Source organism: Pituophis catenifer, unplaced genomic scaffold, assembly GCF_029215685.1.
Source record: "Pituophis catenifer annectens isolate HBS135680 unplaced genomic scaffold, rPitCat1.0.hap2 SCAF_3, whole genome shotgun sequence".
In the NCBI taxonomy this organism is placed as follows: Eukaryota; Metazoa; Chordata; class Lepidosauria; order Squamata; family Colubridae; genus Pituophis; species Pituophis catenifer.
Genome location: NW_027256883.1, coordinates 179303920 through 179323819, shown reverse-complemented (window position 1 = coordinate 179323819; position 19900 = coordinate 179303920). Strand labels below are relative to the sequence as shown.

At 36.4% G+C, this 19900-nt stretch overlaps 1 protein-coding gene across 12 annotated transcripts in view; it reads right to left on the bottom strand.

Annotated features, from left to right (window-relative positions):
* Nucleotides 1–2545: 2545 nt before the first annotated feature.
* Nucleotides 2546–19900, bottom strand: part of PPP1R12B (protein phosphatase 1 regulatory subunit 12B) — a 110096-nt gene continuing 92741 nt past the window's right edge. For 7 of the 12 annotated variants that reach the window (XM_070941589.1, XM_070941592.1, XM_070941591.1 and 4 more), the window contains 2 exons: nt 13539–13718; nt 7775–7857 (listed from right to left, as the gene is read on the bottom strand). In XM_070941589.1, the coding sequence (XP_070797690.1) occupies nt 13584–13718 (135 nt within the window). In that variant the 3' untranslated portion in view covers nt 7775–7857; nt 13539–13583. Of the gene's footprint in view, nt 7858–13538; nt 13719–19900 lie in introns of all 12 variants that reach the window. The other 5 variants (XM_070941595.1, XM_070941596.1, XM_070941598.1 and 2 more) reach the window with 1 other exon arrangement.

Genomic DNA, 19900 nt, shown 5'->3' with positions numbered 1-19900 from the left:
ATTTTCCTGCTTCTTCATGCACAATAAAGCCATTCCATTGACTGCAGTGAATTAAAAAGAATTACCTGCCAACCAGTGGGGGCACTGGCATTTCAGGGCACCCATGTGATGAATTTCTGGTTTGGGGCTAAGAATTATATGGAGAAACGTGAAAGATAAGAGCAGTAATTAGCGGCTAATGGGAAATATTGCAGTAAGGCATATTTCTCACAAATCAACAGCAGAGGTCCTTCCAACTTGTGCTATTCTGTAATCATAAGCACAATTGTGTACAAGAAGTTATTTCTTTTCCAGATTATTTTGCTAATTGAAACTGGGCCTGATTATTCCTTCTGGTATAGCTCTTAGGCATCAGAATGGCATGTGGAACATTGTGGCTGTACCTGTAATTTTTCTAAAACCTGGCTAATGATGCCAATAAAAAAATGCCATGCTCCTCCTGTTGTCTAGAGAAGAAACATGGATAATTCCTGCTGTTGGAGTCTCTTTCCAAAATGCTAACAAACTAACCTGCAACCAATGCAGGCTATTTTTCAAATTTTGCACAAACAAACAAGCACCCCAAAACAAAAACCTTTTTGTAGTGTTTATGGATGATTAGCTAACTATTAGGGGGAAATGCACAGTATTAAACACTTTATTGAGCAATGTATCCCCATGACAATTCCATTGTGTGTGGTTTTTCAGCTGTTAGGTTGCATAATAATTAGATTTTATTTCACTCTTCAGAAGTCGTGAGAGCTTCATCACTGGAAGCTTTGAAGAAGAGACTGGAATGCCATCTGTCAGAAATGGTGTAGGGTCTCCTCCTTGGGCAGGGGGCTGGACTAGATGACCTACAAGACCCCTCCCAACTGTGTTAATCTGTTAGCCATCAATTGACTTCTGAGCTTTGTGGGACCTGGAATCAGCAAAAGAGTAAACATACTTTATGTTCTTTTCTGGAACCAAGCTAATAATTTATCACTGATGTATTTTATGGAGATGTTTGAGAATACCCTGCTTGGTTTTGATGGAAGTGCTCTGTGTTGTCAGATTAGAAAAGTGGGGAATACAACTTCCAGTACATGAGTATCTCAGTTGCCTTAGCTATCTGCCAGCCAATTACATGCTATATAGAGTAGTCCTTGTCAGTTACTGTGACACAATGATTTCTCCAAAATATCCCAACCTTTTGATATCACATTTGAATATCTTCTAAATATATAAATAAATTCTATAAATAAATAAATTCTATATTTATTCTATATTCTATATTATTCTATAATATTTATAACACACCATTTTTTAGTACAAGATTGCTGCCATAGGTGAGATGCAGCCATGACAGTTGCTCTTGCATTAAAACCCTGGGTGGGTGCTGTTTAAGAATAATTATTTCCCTTCCTACAATGCAGAATGCTGATGGTAGCTTTCCTTCAGCAATTCTCATTAAAACAAACTCACCCCTGTGGATTTAATAAAATTTGTCTTCCCCCACAAAAAGCAATTGCCTACAAGAATTATTAATAAAGCAAGGACAAAAAGTCACCATAAGGAATATGAAAAGAAAAAAAAAGCTCCTTTTGATTCATCTGACAGCAGCTTTTGGTCAGACAGGAGCTTTGCCGTATGTGATGGCAGTTCATAGAACAGTGCTTCGATCTCTGATCAGATTGGGACGCAATGTCACATAAAGATGCCAAAGTCATCTGATTTTCCTTGCCTCCCATCCTGTGGAAAATAGTTCCTTCCTGTGCTAAAAAACCACTCTCTATAGAATTTTAAGATGGTTTAATGCAACATGCTCTTCATCCTAATGTTTGAGTGGCTCAGCCTCTCTAGGAAGAAAAATGCCTTCCTATTTAAATAAATGAAGCAAGGGAGCACGGCCATGTGTTCATGTCTATCAAGGTTCTGGTATTTAAAAGTTCATTGATAGATTAGTGCCTCTCCCAAGTACACTAATCAGTATTCTCACCAACACTGACAGGGAAAATCACTTGTACATAAACATAAAGCAAGCCCCATTCCCTTCTAGCACTGACGAGGTTGCCTAGTTGAGTAATGATACATCTGCAAGAAAACCACCAAGCTCAGAGAACACCAAGAACTCCACAGATTAGTGCCTCTATACTGAGACCCGGAGTCTGAAATTCCCTATTTGCATATTGAACCAAGTTGTAGGCAGATAGTTTTATTTATTATTTGTCACTTCAGGGGGAAATGGGCAAACAGATCCTATATCTCAGAAAGTCATTTTAAACAGCATGGCAGAATATTCGAAGTATTTTACCACAATATGAAATCCTTCTGTACAAGCTTAACTTCCTTATCAGAATTCCTCGTCTAACTTGATTCACCACATTGTTCAAATTCTCAATACCCCGGTTTCATTTTTACATCTGATTATGCTTAGCACTATGATGTTAGGTATTATTTCTTAAGAGTCAAACAAATGCAGTACTAATATATGATGTGGTGAGGAAACTTGAATCAAAAGAGAAAATCATTAAGGAAATAAGTCAACTGCAGGAAAACACGCTTTCATTAGTTAAAACATTAGGACAGTGTTAAAGCATTTGTTTTATTCATTTATAAATACTGTTGTGTTTACAAGCATTATAGATGTGAATATTATTCCCAAACTTTCAAACATATAATACTTAGAATACTATGTAACAATCAGGAAAACAAAAGCATTCATCTCAAAATTTGGAAGGCCACTCAAAAAAAGTTGCATAAAAATACATTCTCTTCCTTCACACACAAGCCACTCTTTTCTCCAATTAGTTATTTACAAAGAGCTGTAAAAGGTTTTTTAAAAACAGATAACACTTAGAATATTTGCATGTGGGAAGTTAATGAGCCAACAGTAGGATGCTGTTCTTTTTTCAGGAATAGCTTTTACAGTAAGGGATTTTGACTTTCCTCAATATTATACACTAAACAGTCAGGAGTGGAAAGATAACACAGCGGATTTTAACCTTTCTGTTGGTTCAAGAACCTACAAAGTTACATTCACCCAGAGTTCAACTTGCCCCAAGAAATAAAGAAATCTTGGGGAATGGATGAATTTATCAGTAAGTTTGCTCAGAAGTAATCTTGGTAAAAAAAACAAAAACAAACTCTTCTTGGAACATGCTGCCTCTAGTAGAATCACACAAAAAGATTTCAAACACAGAATAAATGTGATCAAAACACACCATTCAAAGAAAAAGCCCTGGGAAACTGAAAGCTTGAAACAAAGATACTATAGTTGCCTTTGAGATACAGACCTTCTGCTTCCCATTTTTAATATCCCTAAGTCAGAAGCTTCTCTCCCAGGTCAGCTAATATGGCAGCAGGCTGAGTGGAGCTGGAAGGTCAAAGATGGGGAAAACGAAGCCTGTTGTACCAAAGCTGAGGGACTTCATAAAAATGCATATATTAGAGTGGACAAGGACGAAGTACATTCTTTGTGACAGGACATTCAATTTGCTTGCGAAAAATCCTGTCAAAACAAGTTCATTTTTAGGTTCTGGTAAGCACTAGAATAATTGAGAGGGATGTGTTGAGACACATCTGTATATACACTGTGGAAAGCTTCCTGATATACTGCACACTGGGGCACTCTTTCTCAAACTCTTCACAATTTGGGGAAGGTTTTGGTTACTTTTCACATCCTAGTAATTTGAAAGGAGAACTTGATGATCCAATGGATCAGGTTTAAATGGGGGCAAAGGACTACATTTTGCTCTTCCCAATAACAAAATATTTTTATGGCTGGGGAGTTGTTTAAAGGTCCCAGAAGGGATATATACTTTACATTTTTCTTTACATTTATATCATTCAGTTAGGGACAAATGTTAACTTTAGTCTAAAGCAGGAATGGGGGAAGTGAAGGCTCCTGAAATTATTGAACTACAGAAGTCTCAACCATCATGTTAAATGGTGAGGGATGCTGAGATTTCAGGAACATTTGAAGGGCCACAGGTATCTCATTTTTGTCCTAAGAAATATCAAACCTTAATCTTTATATATTAGTGATAGCCCAGGGGTTGTATTTAATTTATATTTAATGCTTTATCAGCAAACAGCAACATGATTAGCCTTATACTTTGAATTATTCCATGGGAATAAGTGTTTTAAATGGTAATTATTAATATAAACATCCCTTAAGGGAAAAGAAGAAAGTGATATATCAATGATTCTGCACTAGCTTCCAATAGTAAAAATCAAGTGCATATGCATTGGAAAATGATCAAGTTAGATTCATCTAATGCTCCCTGATCATCCAGATTTCATCCATGAATTGTTTCCATTAACAGTAAAGCAATATGGACAGAAACAAATAAATACTAAACAAACTTTTTAAAATTCAAATGTACTCATATATACTTGCTCTTGCACCTACGTACCCGTTTTTCCCTCATCCTTTTGTGTTCTATGAGCAGCTTAATCATAGGAAGAGAGCCTTCTCGTAAACCAATCTATCACTAAATGGCTATAAAGACTTTCTTCCCTATTTATGTTTGTTTTCCTATACTTAGTTCTTTTAACATGTAGTACCTCTAGTTTCATATGAAATTTAATTCTTACTAGACAAATCCCACTGAACTTCCCCATTTGCAAGAAATAAAATTGTGCTTCTTCTTATGCTTCTTAAAGCACTTGCACAAGGATTTTTAAAATCTTAAAGAGATGGAAAAATTCATTGGTGACAGCTTTCAGGAACAAGAACCAAAACAGAACCATTCATTTCCCATTTTAAATAAAAATTTCTATCATCCACAAGCTTGAAAGCTTTCATGTCACAGGCTAAACTTTCAACATTCTCCTCTATCATTTGCAGCTTATGGAGAGAACATTTGAGCTGCCTGAACAATTAAAACAGAACATTAATCTAAATCTAAACTTAATTGGGTCAGAGCAATAACCAGTGAGAGGAGTAATATTTTTGTTCTTGATATCCTTTAAAAACAAGGAGTCCTGAATTCTTCAGGCAAGTTTACTTGATCATATAAAAAACTTTAAAATAATTTGATTTAAACATGAATATGCCTTTTGCCTATCTACACATTCAGCCCTTCATTAAATCAGGAAGTTTGAAAATACTTCCTGGTTTCAAATGAAAATTTTAAAATAAGATATTAAAACATATACTAGTTCTTGAATTGGTAGTTATATTGTTGAAATAAGTAACTCCCATTCAAGATTTTCCTTTCATTGTTTTTTGAGAGAAGGAACAAATCTCGTTCATATTTCAGCTTTTAAAACTGGACTAAGATTTTCTTTGCCTCAGGATAAAAATGGGTTCATTTAACAGTTTGAAGATGGTTTGAAATCCTATAAGAAAAATATATTTAGGCCTAAAATGTTAAGATGTTGATTGTTGCCATTCACCTTAATGACATCCTGAGGAATAATCTGTTTTCACCCGATTGCCCCCCACGCCCGCAAAAAAATAAAAATAAATATGGTGAGCATATTGGATTGTTTCATGATTAATCAGCTCTGACAATTCTAGGCAAAATTCAATTTGATCTAATTCCAACTCTTGACTAGATAGGGCATAATTCTTCATAGTAGGCCTTATTTATATTTGTCCTTAGATTTCTGGATATTAAAACTAAGGTTGGTTTAAGTTACTATATTCCAGGCATAAAATAGCAATAGTACTATGCAGGAACTCTTACAGAATGATTCTTTTTTCATTTCCATGACTGTTTATGGTAGAGTTTGACAGGACCAACTAAAAATCTTTTGTTCATATCTCTCTACAATCTTCTATGGGGCTGAAATGAGTTAGGCAGTAGAAAGGCAATATCATGAATAAAATTCATTACAATGACAAAATGTATTTAACTTTCACATATAATTAGATATACCTTGAAATCTGGACAATATCCAAAGTTCCCAAAAAGGGGGACAGAGGAAACCAAAGGACTGCTGAGAGCCTCAGAGCTAAATTAGAAAGCTCTAAGTCAGGGGTCCCCAAACTTGGCACCTTTAAGCCTTGTGGCTGGAGAATTCTGGGAGTTGAAGTCCACAAGTCTTAAAGCTGCCAAGTTTGAAGACCTCTACTCTAAGTATTGTGAATGCACTGATCACTACATCAGACAACCAATATCTGAATTAGTCAGTTCATAGGTGGCAACTCCTGGCTCTTGACAGAATTCTGCATTTCTTTGTAGCCAGTAAAAGCAAGAGGAATACATGAGAATACTGAACAAAAAGATGAAAGAGAAAAGATCAGTCACCTCTTTGTTATAGTAGTCCACAATAGATTTTAAAAAGCCATATTGTGTTCACCATTGAGCAATGATGGCAAAAAGGTCTGAAGTACTACTGCTCACTTGTATCTATGTATAAGCTGCTTTTCTTAAATCCCAAAGACTCTGCTCTAATCAGTTGTGAAAACTGACTAAATCCAGACCAAAATGTATAGCTTTAAAATGTGACATCATGCTTTGGAATATAAAGGAAGAAAGAAAAGAAAAGTGGTCAGGATTTGTAAAAATATATCAAGTGCTGCAAGTGAAATCTCATCGTTATAACCAGAGAAGCACAGTCTCTGAAGCCGCTAGTATTCTGAGAATCTATAAAAATTAATGCATTCATTTCCAGCATGACCAGAAACCAGAGTGTGAGTGCTACTGATCTTACTATTGATATTAAAGACAAGTGCATTTATGTTTACAACTGTGCAAATGAAACATTGCATTAAACTTCTCAAATATTAGTAGTATAATTTTTATCAAGGTTTTCCACCAAGACTTGAGAAAGCATTTTGCACAGGACTAAAGCACCTCTAGCCACCAGCCTTCTTCCACTTTAAACTCTGAAAACACTTGTTTTCAACTTTGCACCTAATGAACATTATCTTAAATCCAACTTATTTGCCCTGATTTTTATGCAATGTTATTACTTCACTGGTAAATGAATCATTTTGCTTATAAAAAGATACGCTGATATCTTGTGCAGAGATACATCCTGCATGGATATTTTATACAAGTGGAAATCCACCCTAAGCAATTTTTGCTGTTGGATGTCCTTCCGTCAGAATTCCTGAAAAAAAAAGAATGCTAATGAATGTGACAGTTATAAGGTGTAATCTATTAAGCAGTCCTAGAGAAAGCAACCATGAAAAAGAAAACCCAGTAGGAAGCATCTTGAGGAAAGATGGAAAGGAGAAAACAATTATTGGGCCCCAATATTAAACTGATTTCAAATCTAACATTAAATAAATCAGTCAAGTACTGAGAAATATGTAGAATATGGTTTCCAAGGCAAGACACCATTATGAGACTCCCAAAGAAATAAACCAACAAGTTTTTCACAGACTGCAGACTCCCAAATTCCAGAAGGAAGAGTAATTCCATTTCATTCCCTATTCCTATTCCATGACAGTATCTTAAGACATGTTCAATCGACACTATAGTCACTTCTATAACACTTGTTACAGTAGATACTTCTTTACATCAGATTAAGGTTGGATGCATATTGGGTTTACAGCAGATGGTTTGAGTAGTTCAGACAGTGCCAATCACTCTTTGTCCCTTTGAATAAATTACTTCAATATTGTAAAAATAATAAACTTGTGGTGAGGCATGCTTTTAGAAGAAAGGGGTGGGGTAACCACTGTGCAAAATAAAAATGCCCAGCAAGTGCAAGGAGCTGTGTGTGTTGCCAACTGGTCCATGGCTAAATTGCCAGCAGTTCTTTCAACTGGAAGATCGGAAGTCGGTGGCAGGGTTGGCAGCTTGTGCACAGAAATCTCCTCTTTCTGCCCATCCTTTGTTCAATATGCTACTTTGAGAGTTTACTGATGACTCGGATGAGTGCTCCATTCTCATCTTTCAGCCGCTGATTGTCTGACTTCAGCTCTGTCAAAACCTGTTTCAAAGACAAGATAGGGCATCAAAACATTTCTGTGCTGACTGTCCCAGAACATTCCAGCCACTGGGTGGGGGTGGGGAAGGCAAAGAGGGGAGAGGGGGAAAAAAAGAGTAATGTATACAGTAGTAATCTGTATTCCTATAAATGGCTTTTGCTTAGCATATGACCAACTCTCCCTACTCAACGTAAGAGCATTTTACCTTCCTAAAACAGAAGAGGGAAATCATCCCAGATATATGCAGAACAGAAAATTATGTATTGACCGAAATGATTTCACTGGCTGATACAGAGCAACAAATGATGCCTTGCTCTCAGCCATAACAAGGCATAATATACTCCAAATTAATCAAGTTACTTTGATACATAAGGCAGAAAATACTATGGGCACCTCTCTTCAGACTTACCTCTCAAAATAAGATAACTAAGAAACCTCTATCCTTTTTATAACATCCAGTTTTAATCTTAATAACAAACTTAATTACATTTGGAAAAAGAATAGTCTATTTTTTTTCAATTTTGAAAGGAAATTGACCAACTTTAAACATTTTAGAGCAAATATGTATATCGCATTTTTGTCTAACAAATCAGTTATGGATCGAAGAATCTGGTTTTGGTAGATCTTCTGTTACATATTATAGAGTACAAACATACCAGAATAGTAATGATAAGTTGCTCAAAAACTAGGCTTTATTATTTCGATTATTGAAATTCATATTTCACATACCCGAAGAGAAGAAAATGGCATGAACTTCTTTGTGGAAAATGTTTTTAGTAAAATTTTGCCAGTTTTTAATGACTTTTGTCAGTTTTCAATGGCTTTCAATTTCTTGTGTGTTCCACAAGAACATGTGTGAGTTAAATTTTCTTCATTTTTGAAATGTAAAATGTCATTTTAGTTGATTAACAATTTGGACTATGAAAAAAGTGGTATTAGTAAAATGTGCTTAAGAAATGCCAAGTGATTCTTACGCAAGGACATTCAAGAGTAAGCTACTTTGGGCCAGAGATTTGGATTCTTAATAGTTTACAAAATAGGACATCTTGTGCACATATTTAACGAAGGAGGCATACTTTCTATATGCCTCCATTCAGCTCCCAAGAATTCTTATAGACAGGCTTCTGTTGAAAGAAATGAGAGTGCTTGATAAGATGAGGAGTACTGAAACACTTTTGACAGCTGATCCCAAAAGAAAGGGGATCATTTATCAGTGAAGTGAAATATTTGTTATCTACTTAAGATGGAGCCACAAACACAAATTTATTTAGGATCTCTTGCCAATAGAAATACACAATTGGCTAGTAATAACTCAATATATTTTTCTATTGCCATATGATAGGATAAAAAATACGTATAAGTTATTTTCTCAGTCAAGCAAGCATGATAAAATTATGCAATCCTTAAAGGGTTACTCATAAAAAGGAGAGGCAATATTTTGAATTGAATTGGCGAGGCATGATGAAGGAAAGGGATCCAAATTAATCCATCAAACAAATCAAAAATATTTCTGAAAATGCATTTAATTCCTGCTTTTCCCTTAAATCATTCCTGAATTCTTTTCTCTACAGGGGGTGAGAAACTCAAAAAACCCTGAATGACAAACTAATAGAATCTCCTCACTTTAAAGGAATTCAGCACTGGTGAGGCTATTTCTATCAAGGCTGACTTCACAATAGTGGGTTAGAAAAATAATATATAGATTTTCTTATTTGTACATAATTTTTTTTAAATCAAGGAAGGGCTTCTATCAAGATCTGTGGTTCAACTCTGAGCTAAACAGTGAGATTACTATACATGCTATAGATAGGTATAGCTGTGAAAGTGGGAGATTCAGAAAAATACTGGGGATTCTTTCATTTATATATTTTGAAGAAGTTTACCATGGACTGCAAAAAAAATAGTCAATCTGAGATCAGACAAAGATTGACCATTTCCTTAATCATCATAGTTTGAGCATCTGATTCAAATGGATGGGCTGGGGGCGGGGAGAGGCTTTACAAGGTTGACAAAAGTTTAAGAAAGGGAAAGCTACAGATAAAGTGAATGACTGGATTTTAAGAAATTTGAGAAAATTCTTGGAAGAGCTATGTGTTATTTTACTTATGCAAATTATTTATGTATACATATACATACATACATACATACATACATACATACATACATACATACATACATATCACACATAGGAGCCTTGGTAGTACAGTGGTTTAATGCACCCTGTTATTAATACAGCTGCCTGCAATTTCTGCAGGTTCGAATCTTACCAGGCTCAAGGTTGACTCAGCCTTCCATCCTTTCTAAGGTAGGTGAAATGAGGACCCAGTTTGTGGGGGCAATAAGCTGACTTTGTATAAATATACAAAAGTATGAAGGCTATTGCTTAACGCATTGTAAGCCGCCCTGAGTCTCTGGAGAAGGACCGTATATAAATCAAATTAAAAAAAAAAACATACTGTACAAACACATATGCATTCATATACTGTACAATATGTTTATGCATACACACTAATTTTATTATCAATGCCCCCACAACGCTAAAGGTATTCTGGAAGAATCATTTCTTTACTAACTATAGAGGCCATTAGCACAGGCTCATACTAGCCCCAAGAAATGGGCTGTTCCATAGGGTGGAACCCTCACAGAGAATGCTTTCCACCAAGCCTCCTCTCATCATGCTCCTCTCATCATGCAGATGGAGATCCTTGATAGGTGCTCTCTGGCCATTTAAGGCTTTAAAAGCAGTGATGAGTAAAGTTATACAACTAGACGTTATCAACATACTAATTTCAATTTTAATGGGTGCATGGCATCTTCCAACACCTTCATGAAAATACTAAATAGGATAAGGGAAAGCCCTGAGGCCTCATAGTACTCATATAAGGGAATATTTGAGGGTTCAACTTTTGGCTTATTGGACATGCACACTAAGACTGGAGTAATCCGGCACCTCCAACTCTCAGAACTCTAAGGTAATCTACATATGCTGTGGTTAACAAACATTGAGAAATTTAGGAAGACAAGGATGATTACAGTCCTTCCATTCAAGTCCTATAAGAGTCCCATGTGAGGGACCAATGTGATTTCCACACCATATAGAAGCCTCAGGTCAAACTACCATGGATACAAATTTTAGTCCTGGCACTTTCTTCCCAAAAAAGGAGATTTTGAGGACAGGATGGCAGTTATCCATTCTGTTGGATTCAGACTGGCTTCTTGAAGAATGGGAAAACTGATGTCTCTGTCAGAGCTACTCTTCCCTCAAAGAAGCACTGACTACACTCTGAATCCAATTCAGTCCCTCCCCTCCAGTGATATTCATTAGCAAGGTAGTAAGGATCCAATCCACATGTAGCAGAGCTTAGATCACAGAGAACTCTGCTCATTCTTAGATAATCAAGAACTTTGCTCTTGGATATGCAAAGGATCAAAGTTATCCCAGGTATCATCATATAGATTCTATCCATCCAACTTCCATCTTGGAGTGAATGCAGTTTCCAACTATTGCTAGAGATAAGTCAAAATAGAGTGTTCATCCATGCAAACAGGAGTTGAACCTGATTTAATGGCATCTATGATTAATTAAGGACAGATACAAGGTGACTTTATAACCACCACGAATTTTATAAACACCAAGTGCAATCATTTTTATTTTAAAAATGAAAAGTCTAGATCTGAGACAAGACGGTATGAAAGAAAACACTGGATTTTCAAGATCAAGCCAATGATCTTCAGAATTTGCTTGGAACCAAAAGAATTAGAAGACATAATTTATTCTTTGAACACATTTATATAGCTGCTCATCTAACAAAGGAATTCTGGGCAGTGAAGAGAAATAAAAACATCATCCAAAATGTACAAATCCATTACAGAAAAAACTTGATTGAGGCCCTTAAAAATCTCACTATTGATATATCAAATATGGTCATACCTGTGCTAAGGTTCCATTAACATCTTAAACTCAATGCCCTGGGATGGGAGTAAAGGAGGTTTTCATGGCCTTCTGGATGGTTACCAGGGCCAGTGCTGCCTATATCTCAGGGGAGGCTGTTCCATAAGACAGGTATTATGACAGAGAAAGCACATTTCATAGGAGCCATCAAGAGTCACTGCTTTAGAAATGAGACTCAGAGCACGCTCACTCTCTTATCCAGTGAGATCAGTAGAAACCATTGGGTTCTGCAAATAACCTAGCCTCATGCTGTTCAGGGCTTTAGAAGTGACAACCAGAACCTTGAACTGCACTTGGAAGCCTACCAGGAATCAATGTAACTCATGTAGCCTTGTCAGTTGGGTGTACGATGACACCCAATATTGCATGTGCTAATGAATTCTACATTAGTTGAAGCTTCTGAATGCTCTTCAAGGGTAATCCACATAGACTGTACTGTAGTAGTCTTGTGACACAACTGGTCTACAAGATATATTTGTGGGAATACTCTCCTGACCAGCTGCCCCTTGAACAGCAGCTGACTGGTCTAGAGTCTTAAATGCATTATTAGCTGTGTTCTCTGGCATAGAGATTAATGAGAAGAGGTTAATCTGAAAGATGTAGCTCTACTGTATCATAGCATTATTGAAATGTCACATTCTAGATGCTTACGAAATATTAATGAAAAAATTGAGTAACTTAGTAGTGGTTCTTATATCTCAAATTAATATATAAAATATGAAAAATATTAAGCATAATTGGTGGCAAAAATAGGAATACTACACTAGACTTGTATTCAGAATTCCACCTACAGTACTTCTACACTGAATTACAAACTATGGTTTCAATATAGCTTTATTGTCTTACTAGTAGCTCACAATATGTAGTATAATACAGGTAGTACTGGACCTACACACACAGTTGGGACTGGAATTTTGGACAATAAGTGATGCAGACATTAAGCCATTATATAACCAAACCCAATTTTATGACCATTTTTAACTCAGTCAAGTGAAACACACAGTTGTTAAGCAAATCTAGTTTCCCGTTGACTTTACTTGTTGGAAGCCAGCTGAGAACGTAGCAAATCACAATTATGTGATCACAGCTCACTGCAGGGTTGTAAATGTGAGCCAGATGCCAAGCACCCAAATTGTGATTACATGATTGTAAATCACTTTTTTGAGTGCCATCATAATTTCAAACTATTGTTAAACAAATACTCATAAGTCAAGGTCTGTGTGATATACTATAATGATTCAGTGCATGGCAAATTTTAAATTGCTCCATATATTCCAACTCAGATCATTTACAAATTGCTAGTTTATAAAGTTTTTTAATGTATATTTTCAGAAGTACATTATTCTACCATACTGTGTTAATCTACTATACCACTTGGGACAACCAGACACCGTACTCTGATCATTCGTTCTACTTCTTTCATTCACACTTTATTCAGCACTGTCTTTAAAAGGCAAAGTAAAGCCAAAATAAAAAAATTAATTATACTGGAGATTGTTCTTCGATATGAAATTCACATGCAGAAAATGCATACCTTGAAAAGGAGCAACTGTACAAATCAGGAATGATATCTCCAAAATAAGGACTATACCTTGAGGGAAGAGCACTTGAAAAGGAAATTATTCAATGGCATATTGCTATTGGTGTGGCATCCTCGTTATTAAACACGTTTAGGAAGAAAGCAGAATGAGTAGCAGATAGCTCGAACAGATAATAAGAGCAAAGACCTGCCTGGAAGAATGGAAGGAGAGGTGAGATCAACTGGAAGGGGAGCTGCTATAGCTCTTCTGACTCTGGGGGCTCAGCGGACTGCGAGAGCCTGGCTACCACCCGGGTCAAAGCCCTGTTTTCGGCCAGCAGTTGCTCATTCATCTGCCTCAAAGTGTGAATCTGTTTGAGCTGGTGAAGGTTCTGTAAAGTGAGATATGGAGGAGATAGACAAAGACAAAACAGAATATAAAAAGCACAGATACGTGAATTCAATTGACAAGCGTGAGGGGAAAAAAAGAGCAGCAATGAGAGGTGGACAGCAGTGAAATTGCAAAAGAAACTCAACAACACACTGAAGTGTTAGAAACACTGAAAAGAAGCCAAAGAAGCTGTTCCTTCTGCTCACTCTTCAAATTTAAGGGTAAATTTATCATCATGAGGTAAACAATTTTGTGGCTCTAAACGCTATTATAGAGAGACAGTTTGGTGTAGTGTTTAAGGCAACATGCTAGAAATCCAGAGACCATGAGTTTGAGTCTTGTCATAGGTACAAAGCCAGCTGGGTGACTTTGGATCAGTCACTCATTCTCAGTCCTAGGAAGCAAGCAACGGCAAATCATTTCCAAAAAAACCTCACCAAGAAAATTGCAGAGAATTATCCAGGCTGTTGTCAGGAGTCCAAACTGGCGTACGCACATACGTACACAAACTTGATTATACCTGTAACAGGCATCAGGCCAATTCTAGGCATAACATTTTTTCCCACTGTCAATTAATGAAAGATTGTCATCTAAGAGCTGGATGCAAAAGTTAAAGTGTCTTCATGAATCTCTTGATCTGACTCTTCCCATCAAAAGCAGCTTTGTATATTAAAGGCGCAAGAGCCAAAAGGTGTCATATCTAGCAATATTTGAAAAGGAGAGTGAATTTGTAAAAGTTAGTGATGCTCTGAAATCTTTCACGAATGCAACCTATCAGTTTGTCTGTGCTGTGTTTATAATGCCCTTTTCAGTTAATTGTTCAAGCACTAGGCATCATTTGTGTTGAAACTTCCCCCCACCAAAGATGAGCTGCTTGCAGACAAAGAAATCCTCCCCCAAATGTTCTCACGGTTTTTATCTGTAAAGTTCACAAATTTCCAAAACAAAGACCAAGTTGCAATTATTCCTTTTTACTCCTGAAGGTGTCTCTCTGCAATCCACAATTACTAATTGTCAAATAAGTATCCATTTTATTTCAATCCTCAACAATCTTATTTAGCTTCTCTTTTTCTTTTTAGCTTTTAAAAATATCAAATCAGTTTTATAGTCCAGTCTGAATTTAAACAACTCTTCTCACTTCTTTTTTCCTTTTTTCTTTTATTTATACAACACTTCTGTTTTAAAGCTTATTGTCCATTCTTTTTGTTTTTCTTAAAAATCGAGAAAAAAACCAAGGATCTATTTATTTATTTCCGATCCTTTAACCAATCTTGGGGCAATTTCTCTAATTATTTAAAATTTCCAAATAATTTTGTTCAAAAGTCAATTTTCCATTGGGTTTTTATCCCTTTAAGATTGCACTTCAGAATCTTCTTTTCTTCCCACCCTGCTCATTAGCCGCTGTTTCATCACTAGGGGTCTTAAAGTTAAAAAGATGTTTTCCTTATTGTTATTTCAAACCAAGGGTTGACTGTCACTCACCCGGCTTCCCAAAACTCCGTTCCATTCATCACTCCTGCTCAATGCTTAATCTGGTTGCCCCAGCTTTGTGGCAGCTGCAATGGCTGCCATCCCCCGCCGCTGCGTCATAGAAAGTTTCCTCTGACCTTTGAGGAACTTGCCTGTTCCTCTTGGTCTTCGGAGGTAGCTCTCCTTCTTCCCCATCCCTACAGGACGGTTCTGGTCCAAAGACCCATCGGCAGCGGTTCGTCAGTCTGGGTTTTCGTGGAGCTCATCAGAGCCCGCTAATTCCCCGACTGTCTCACCGCGACGCTCTGTGTTGAAACTTTTAAAACACAAAATTTCCCATTTAAAATATGTTAATAGTTGTACCAACTTTATTAAGAAATACAAATAAAATTTAAAATCTTTATTTTCTTCAAAAAGTATCTATTATAATAAAGAGATTTCTAGGTCTTTTTTTTTTTTTTTTTAGAATTTTAGAAAATTTAGTTTAGGCTATAACCTTTATATAAGAAACCATTTTTCTAAAAAGGAAATCTGTTCAAAATATGTTTAATATAGTTCCTCTAAAACAGGGGGAAGTTGGAATGAAAGGTTTTAAAAAAACTGAATACTTCAAGCAGCACCTAATTAGGTCATTAAACCTGCCTATGATAGATTTGCGTTATCTTAAGAAAATGTAAGATTATTTATCTAATAACTCAAAGTGTAAATGAGGCAGAATGCAGAAATGAACAAAACAATTTAAAAGACACCCACTATAATTATATTCTCTAGCATATTAATGCTAAAAAATATTTTGTTGAGAAACTGAATGTTTACATCCAAAATAAATATATCCTTGTAATAACAATTTCCAGGGAAGTCACTATACAGTAAATCTAACACAGTAATCTTCCTTTTGGTGTTTTTTTGGTGATGATTAGAGTAGTTTATAAGGGCATGTAGAAGCAATTAGTTTCCAAATTACAAACCATAACTCTAATTATATTCAATTACAGGCTCCTCCTCTTTATTATTTCTGCAATTTCAAATACATTAACTAAATCTTGCTTCACACATATAGCCATTTTTATTTCATACTCCTAGAATTCCCCAGTTAGCCGTGATTTAGGCTAATCTTCAAAGCCACTCATGCTCAGCAGAAATGCATCTGAACATTTGTACTTCTTATTCTTTTATTTTTAAAGCACTCTCTGTTCTGCCAAGGATATGAACAGATAAGAGCCTAGCCCACAGCTGGATGGTGGGAGAGGCAAGAGGCTCAGAAGAGACTTTTCCTAGGCTGTAATGAAGATGGGGGGTAAAGGTAAAGGTTCCCCTCGCACATATATGCTAGTCATTCCCGACTCTAGGGGGCGGTGCTCATCTCTGTTTCAAAGCTGAAGACCCAGCGCTGCCCGAAGACGTCTCCGTGGTCATGTGGCCAGCATGATTAAACGCCAAAGGTGCACGGAATGCTGTTACCTTCCCACCAAAGGTGGTCCCTATTTTTCTACTTGCATTTGTACTTTCAGCTTTGCAAGGTAGATCAGATAGGAATCACAACCAGATGAACTAATTCTATTTTATTTAAAGTTACATTGCCAAAAACCTGGAAGTCTGAAAGAACTTGCCCCTTGCCCCACCCACTAATCACCTGCTGTCTCTTATCTGACCATTCCCTTGGCACCATCTCTTAGCCTAATCTCCCAAAGCCTTTTCCACATACCATCACAGCAATCCGCATGTAATTACTGCAATGTATCTGTGAGGGAAAGAGATTCATTTTCCTGTTGGGTGAGGGCAGTATACAAATCTGCCATGCTGTCAAATCTGTTGAAATTAAGAGGGGGGGAAAAACTGGTTTTAGCTGGAGTTTGCAACCTCCTCCTCCTCCTCCCTACCACAATTTTAGCTCACTTTTATTTTGATAGATATGTGCTGAATGGTAGCAGTCTTAAAAATCTGTTTTATATGTATTGGCAGTCCTTTTTATCTATCAGACATATCTCTCAACTTTGTATTAGAGAAGGAACTGTATGAGAGGTTTTGAATAGAAGAGAAACTAAATTAACTCTCTCCTACTCTGAGTTTTAAAAGCATCCTGCACTACCTCTGAATGTTTCAGAAAATTCCTTTGAAACTGTGGTTGGCACACATTAAAGTAGTCTTAATCTACTCTGATGTAAAACACTGAGGCACAAACCATTAAAATCACAATATATGTACTTCAGTAAGCCATAATCTTTTTCGTATTATGCTTCACACAATCACACTTATTGTGCTGAGGAATATTGGCAACAAGCAGCTTTAAGAGTTTTATGACATTGCTTGAATCAGATACCAGTTTAGTTTTTTATGTCTCTTTGTAAGTGAGCTGCAGACAGTAAGAAAAAAAAGTTGCTATACAACAGAATATGAATGTGATTCAAAAGTGAGATTTTTGAAAACTTAATAAGCCTAAATAAAATAACAGCATTGGCAAGACTGAGGTAAAATGTAGGCATACTGGCTATATTAAGTCAAGGTGACTCTAGTATAAAAAGAAACTGCAGACAGATACAGCATATGATGCAAGAATGGATGTCATTCAAAAGACGTAGACATGATGAAAATGGTCTTTATTATTCTCTCTCTCTCTCTCTCTCTCTCCCCCCCCTCTCTCTCTCTCTCTCACACACACACACACCAGTGGATTGTATTTATTGAAAAAGTTACCTCAATAAATAACTCATGAATAAGGCCATCAGGGACTTTCATAACTTCACACATATAAGTCATGTGCTTTAAAACATTCTAATATAGATTCACAGCTATATACTTCATCTCACATTAGTAAGAGATGGAATGTCCACATTTACAGTAGGTTATTTTAAAAGTCTTTTTTTTAAGAAAAAAAGCATTTGCTATACAGATTATACAGTAGGAAGGCACAATGTAACTATAGCAGCATCCTGATATTTCTTCTGATGTTGCACATTATCAACAATAGATCAAAATGCATTCCCATTTCAGTTCTTTAATAGTTCATCTATAAATACATTCAATCATGTGGAATGATGCATATCAAGCTAGGTGATGTAGCCCTTCTCTTGCAGCTGGATTGTAATGTGAGCTACTGAAATGTCTTCTTTTAAAGAGACAGAGTTCTATTTAAATAGAGCTCAGCTTCAAAAAAAATAATCATACAGTAAAATCAGTTTAAGTGTTTCCTTTAAAAGTTATTCTGCAACTGGAACCATCCCCAGTAAGTCAGGAAATTGCTTTCCTCGCTATCATGTTTTTAAGGGTTCAGGAATTCTTATTCTTGAAACAAAAATATTTCAGAAGCCAAGCAAATCTGTAATTGCCTCTTATATAATAGGAAAATAAGCACCAGGAGACAAACAAAAGAAAGGCACAAAAGTACCTATTGTGCAGGCAAGCAGTGATAGCCTGTAAAATCAGTTTTATCAGGCCACTAAGGGCAGCATAACTTATCATCTCATTTCAGCAATCAGAAATTGCAATAACAGGAGAATGACAGTTGTTCAGAGCAGGTGATTGGAGAGAGGGGTATCAAGCAGGAGGAGCTACTTTAGAGGACAACTTCTGCTCCAACCACTCAAGCACTAAATAGGTTTTTGTTAAGTCTGAAAAGAACTGAAAGCCCAATAAAGAAACAAGAAAACCAGAAGCCTGACAATATCCTATCAATGAATCCATTGATATCAAGAGACTTTTCCCAAAATTGTGACATGGAATAGGCATATTTCAAGACTAGGGGTGAGGAAGAGAGAGAGAGAGAGAGAGAGGGAGAGAGAGAGAGAGAGAGGGAGGGAGGGAGGGAGGGAGAATGAATTATGCAAGAATAATTTCCCCTTTAGGATCAGGTCTACAGCTCAGTAGTTCGAGACCTGAGTGCTGTGAGACAGAGTGAGCTCCTGTCACTTGTCACGAACCTAGCAGTCAAAAGTATACAAAAGAGTAGATGAATAAGTGCTGCATATAAGCATGTGAGAAGATAACAGCATTCCATCTTTAGCTTTGTGCAGCAACATAATGTCATGCTGGACAATTGATTGCAGAAACGTCTCCGGATAACATTGGCTCTTTGGTTTAAGAAACAGAATGAACACCGCCCCCTAAAGTTGGTCACAACTAGTGAGGTAAAACCCATGGGGACACCCTTACCTTTACCTTTTTAATAACCCCTTTGGAGGAAAAAATTTATTTATTTATTTATTTATTTATATTTATTTATTTATTTTTATTTATTTATTTTTATTTATTTATTTTCATCAAGCATGTATTAGATAATAAATATAAGTATAAACATGATTATGAATACATGAAATAGATACAAATAAAAGGGAACATTAGGACAGGGATGGTAGGCATGCTGGTGCACTTATGCACACCCCTTAAAGACCTCTTAGGAATGGGGTGAGGTCGACAGTAGACAGTCTAAGGTTAAAGTTTTGGGGGTTTGGAGAAGAAACCACAAAGTCAAGTAGTGCATTCCAGGCATTGACAACTCTGTTACTGAAATCATATTTTCTGCAATCAAGCCTGGAGCGGTTTACCATAAGTTTGTATCTATTGTGTGCTCGTGTACTGTTTTGGTTGAAGCTGAAGTATTCATTGACAGTTAAGACATTGTAGCAGATAATTTTATGTACTACACTTAGGTCGGACCGAAGACTGAAAAGTTCTAAATTGTCTAAGCCCAAAATTTCAAGTCTGGTGGTATAAGGT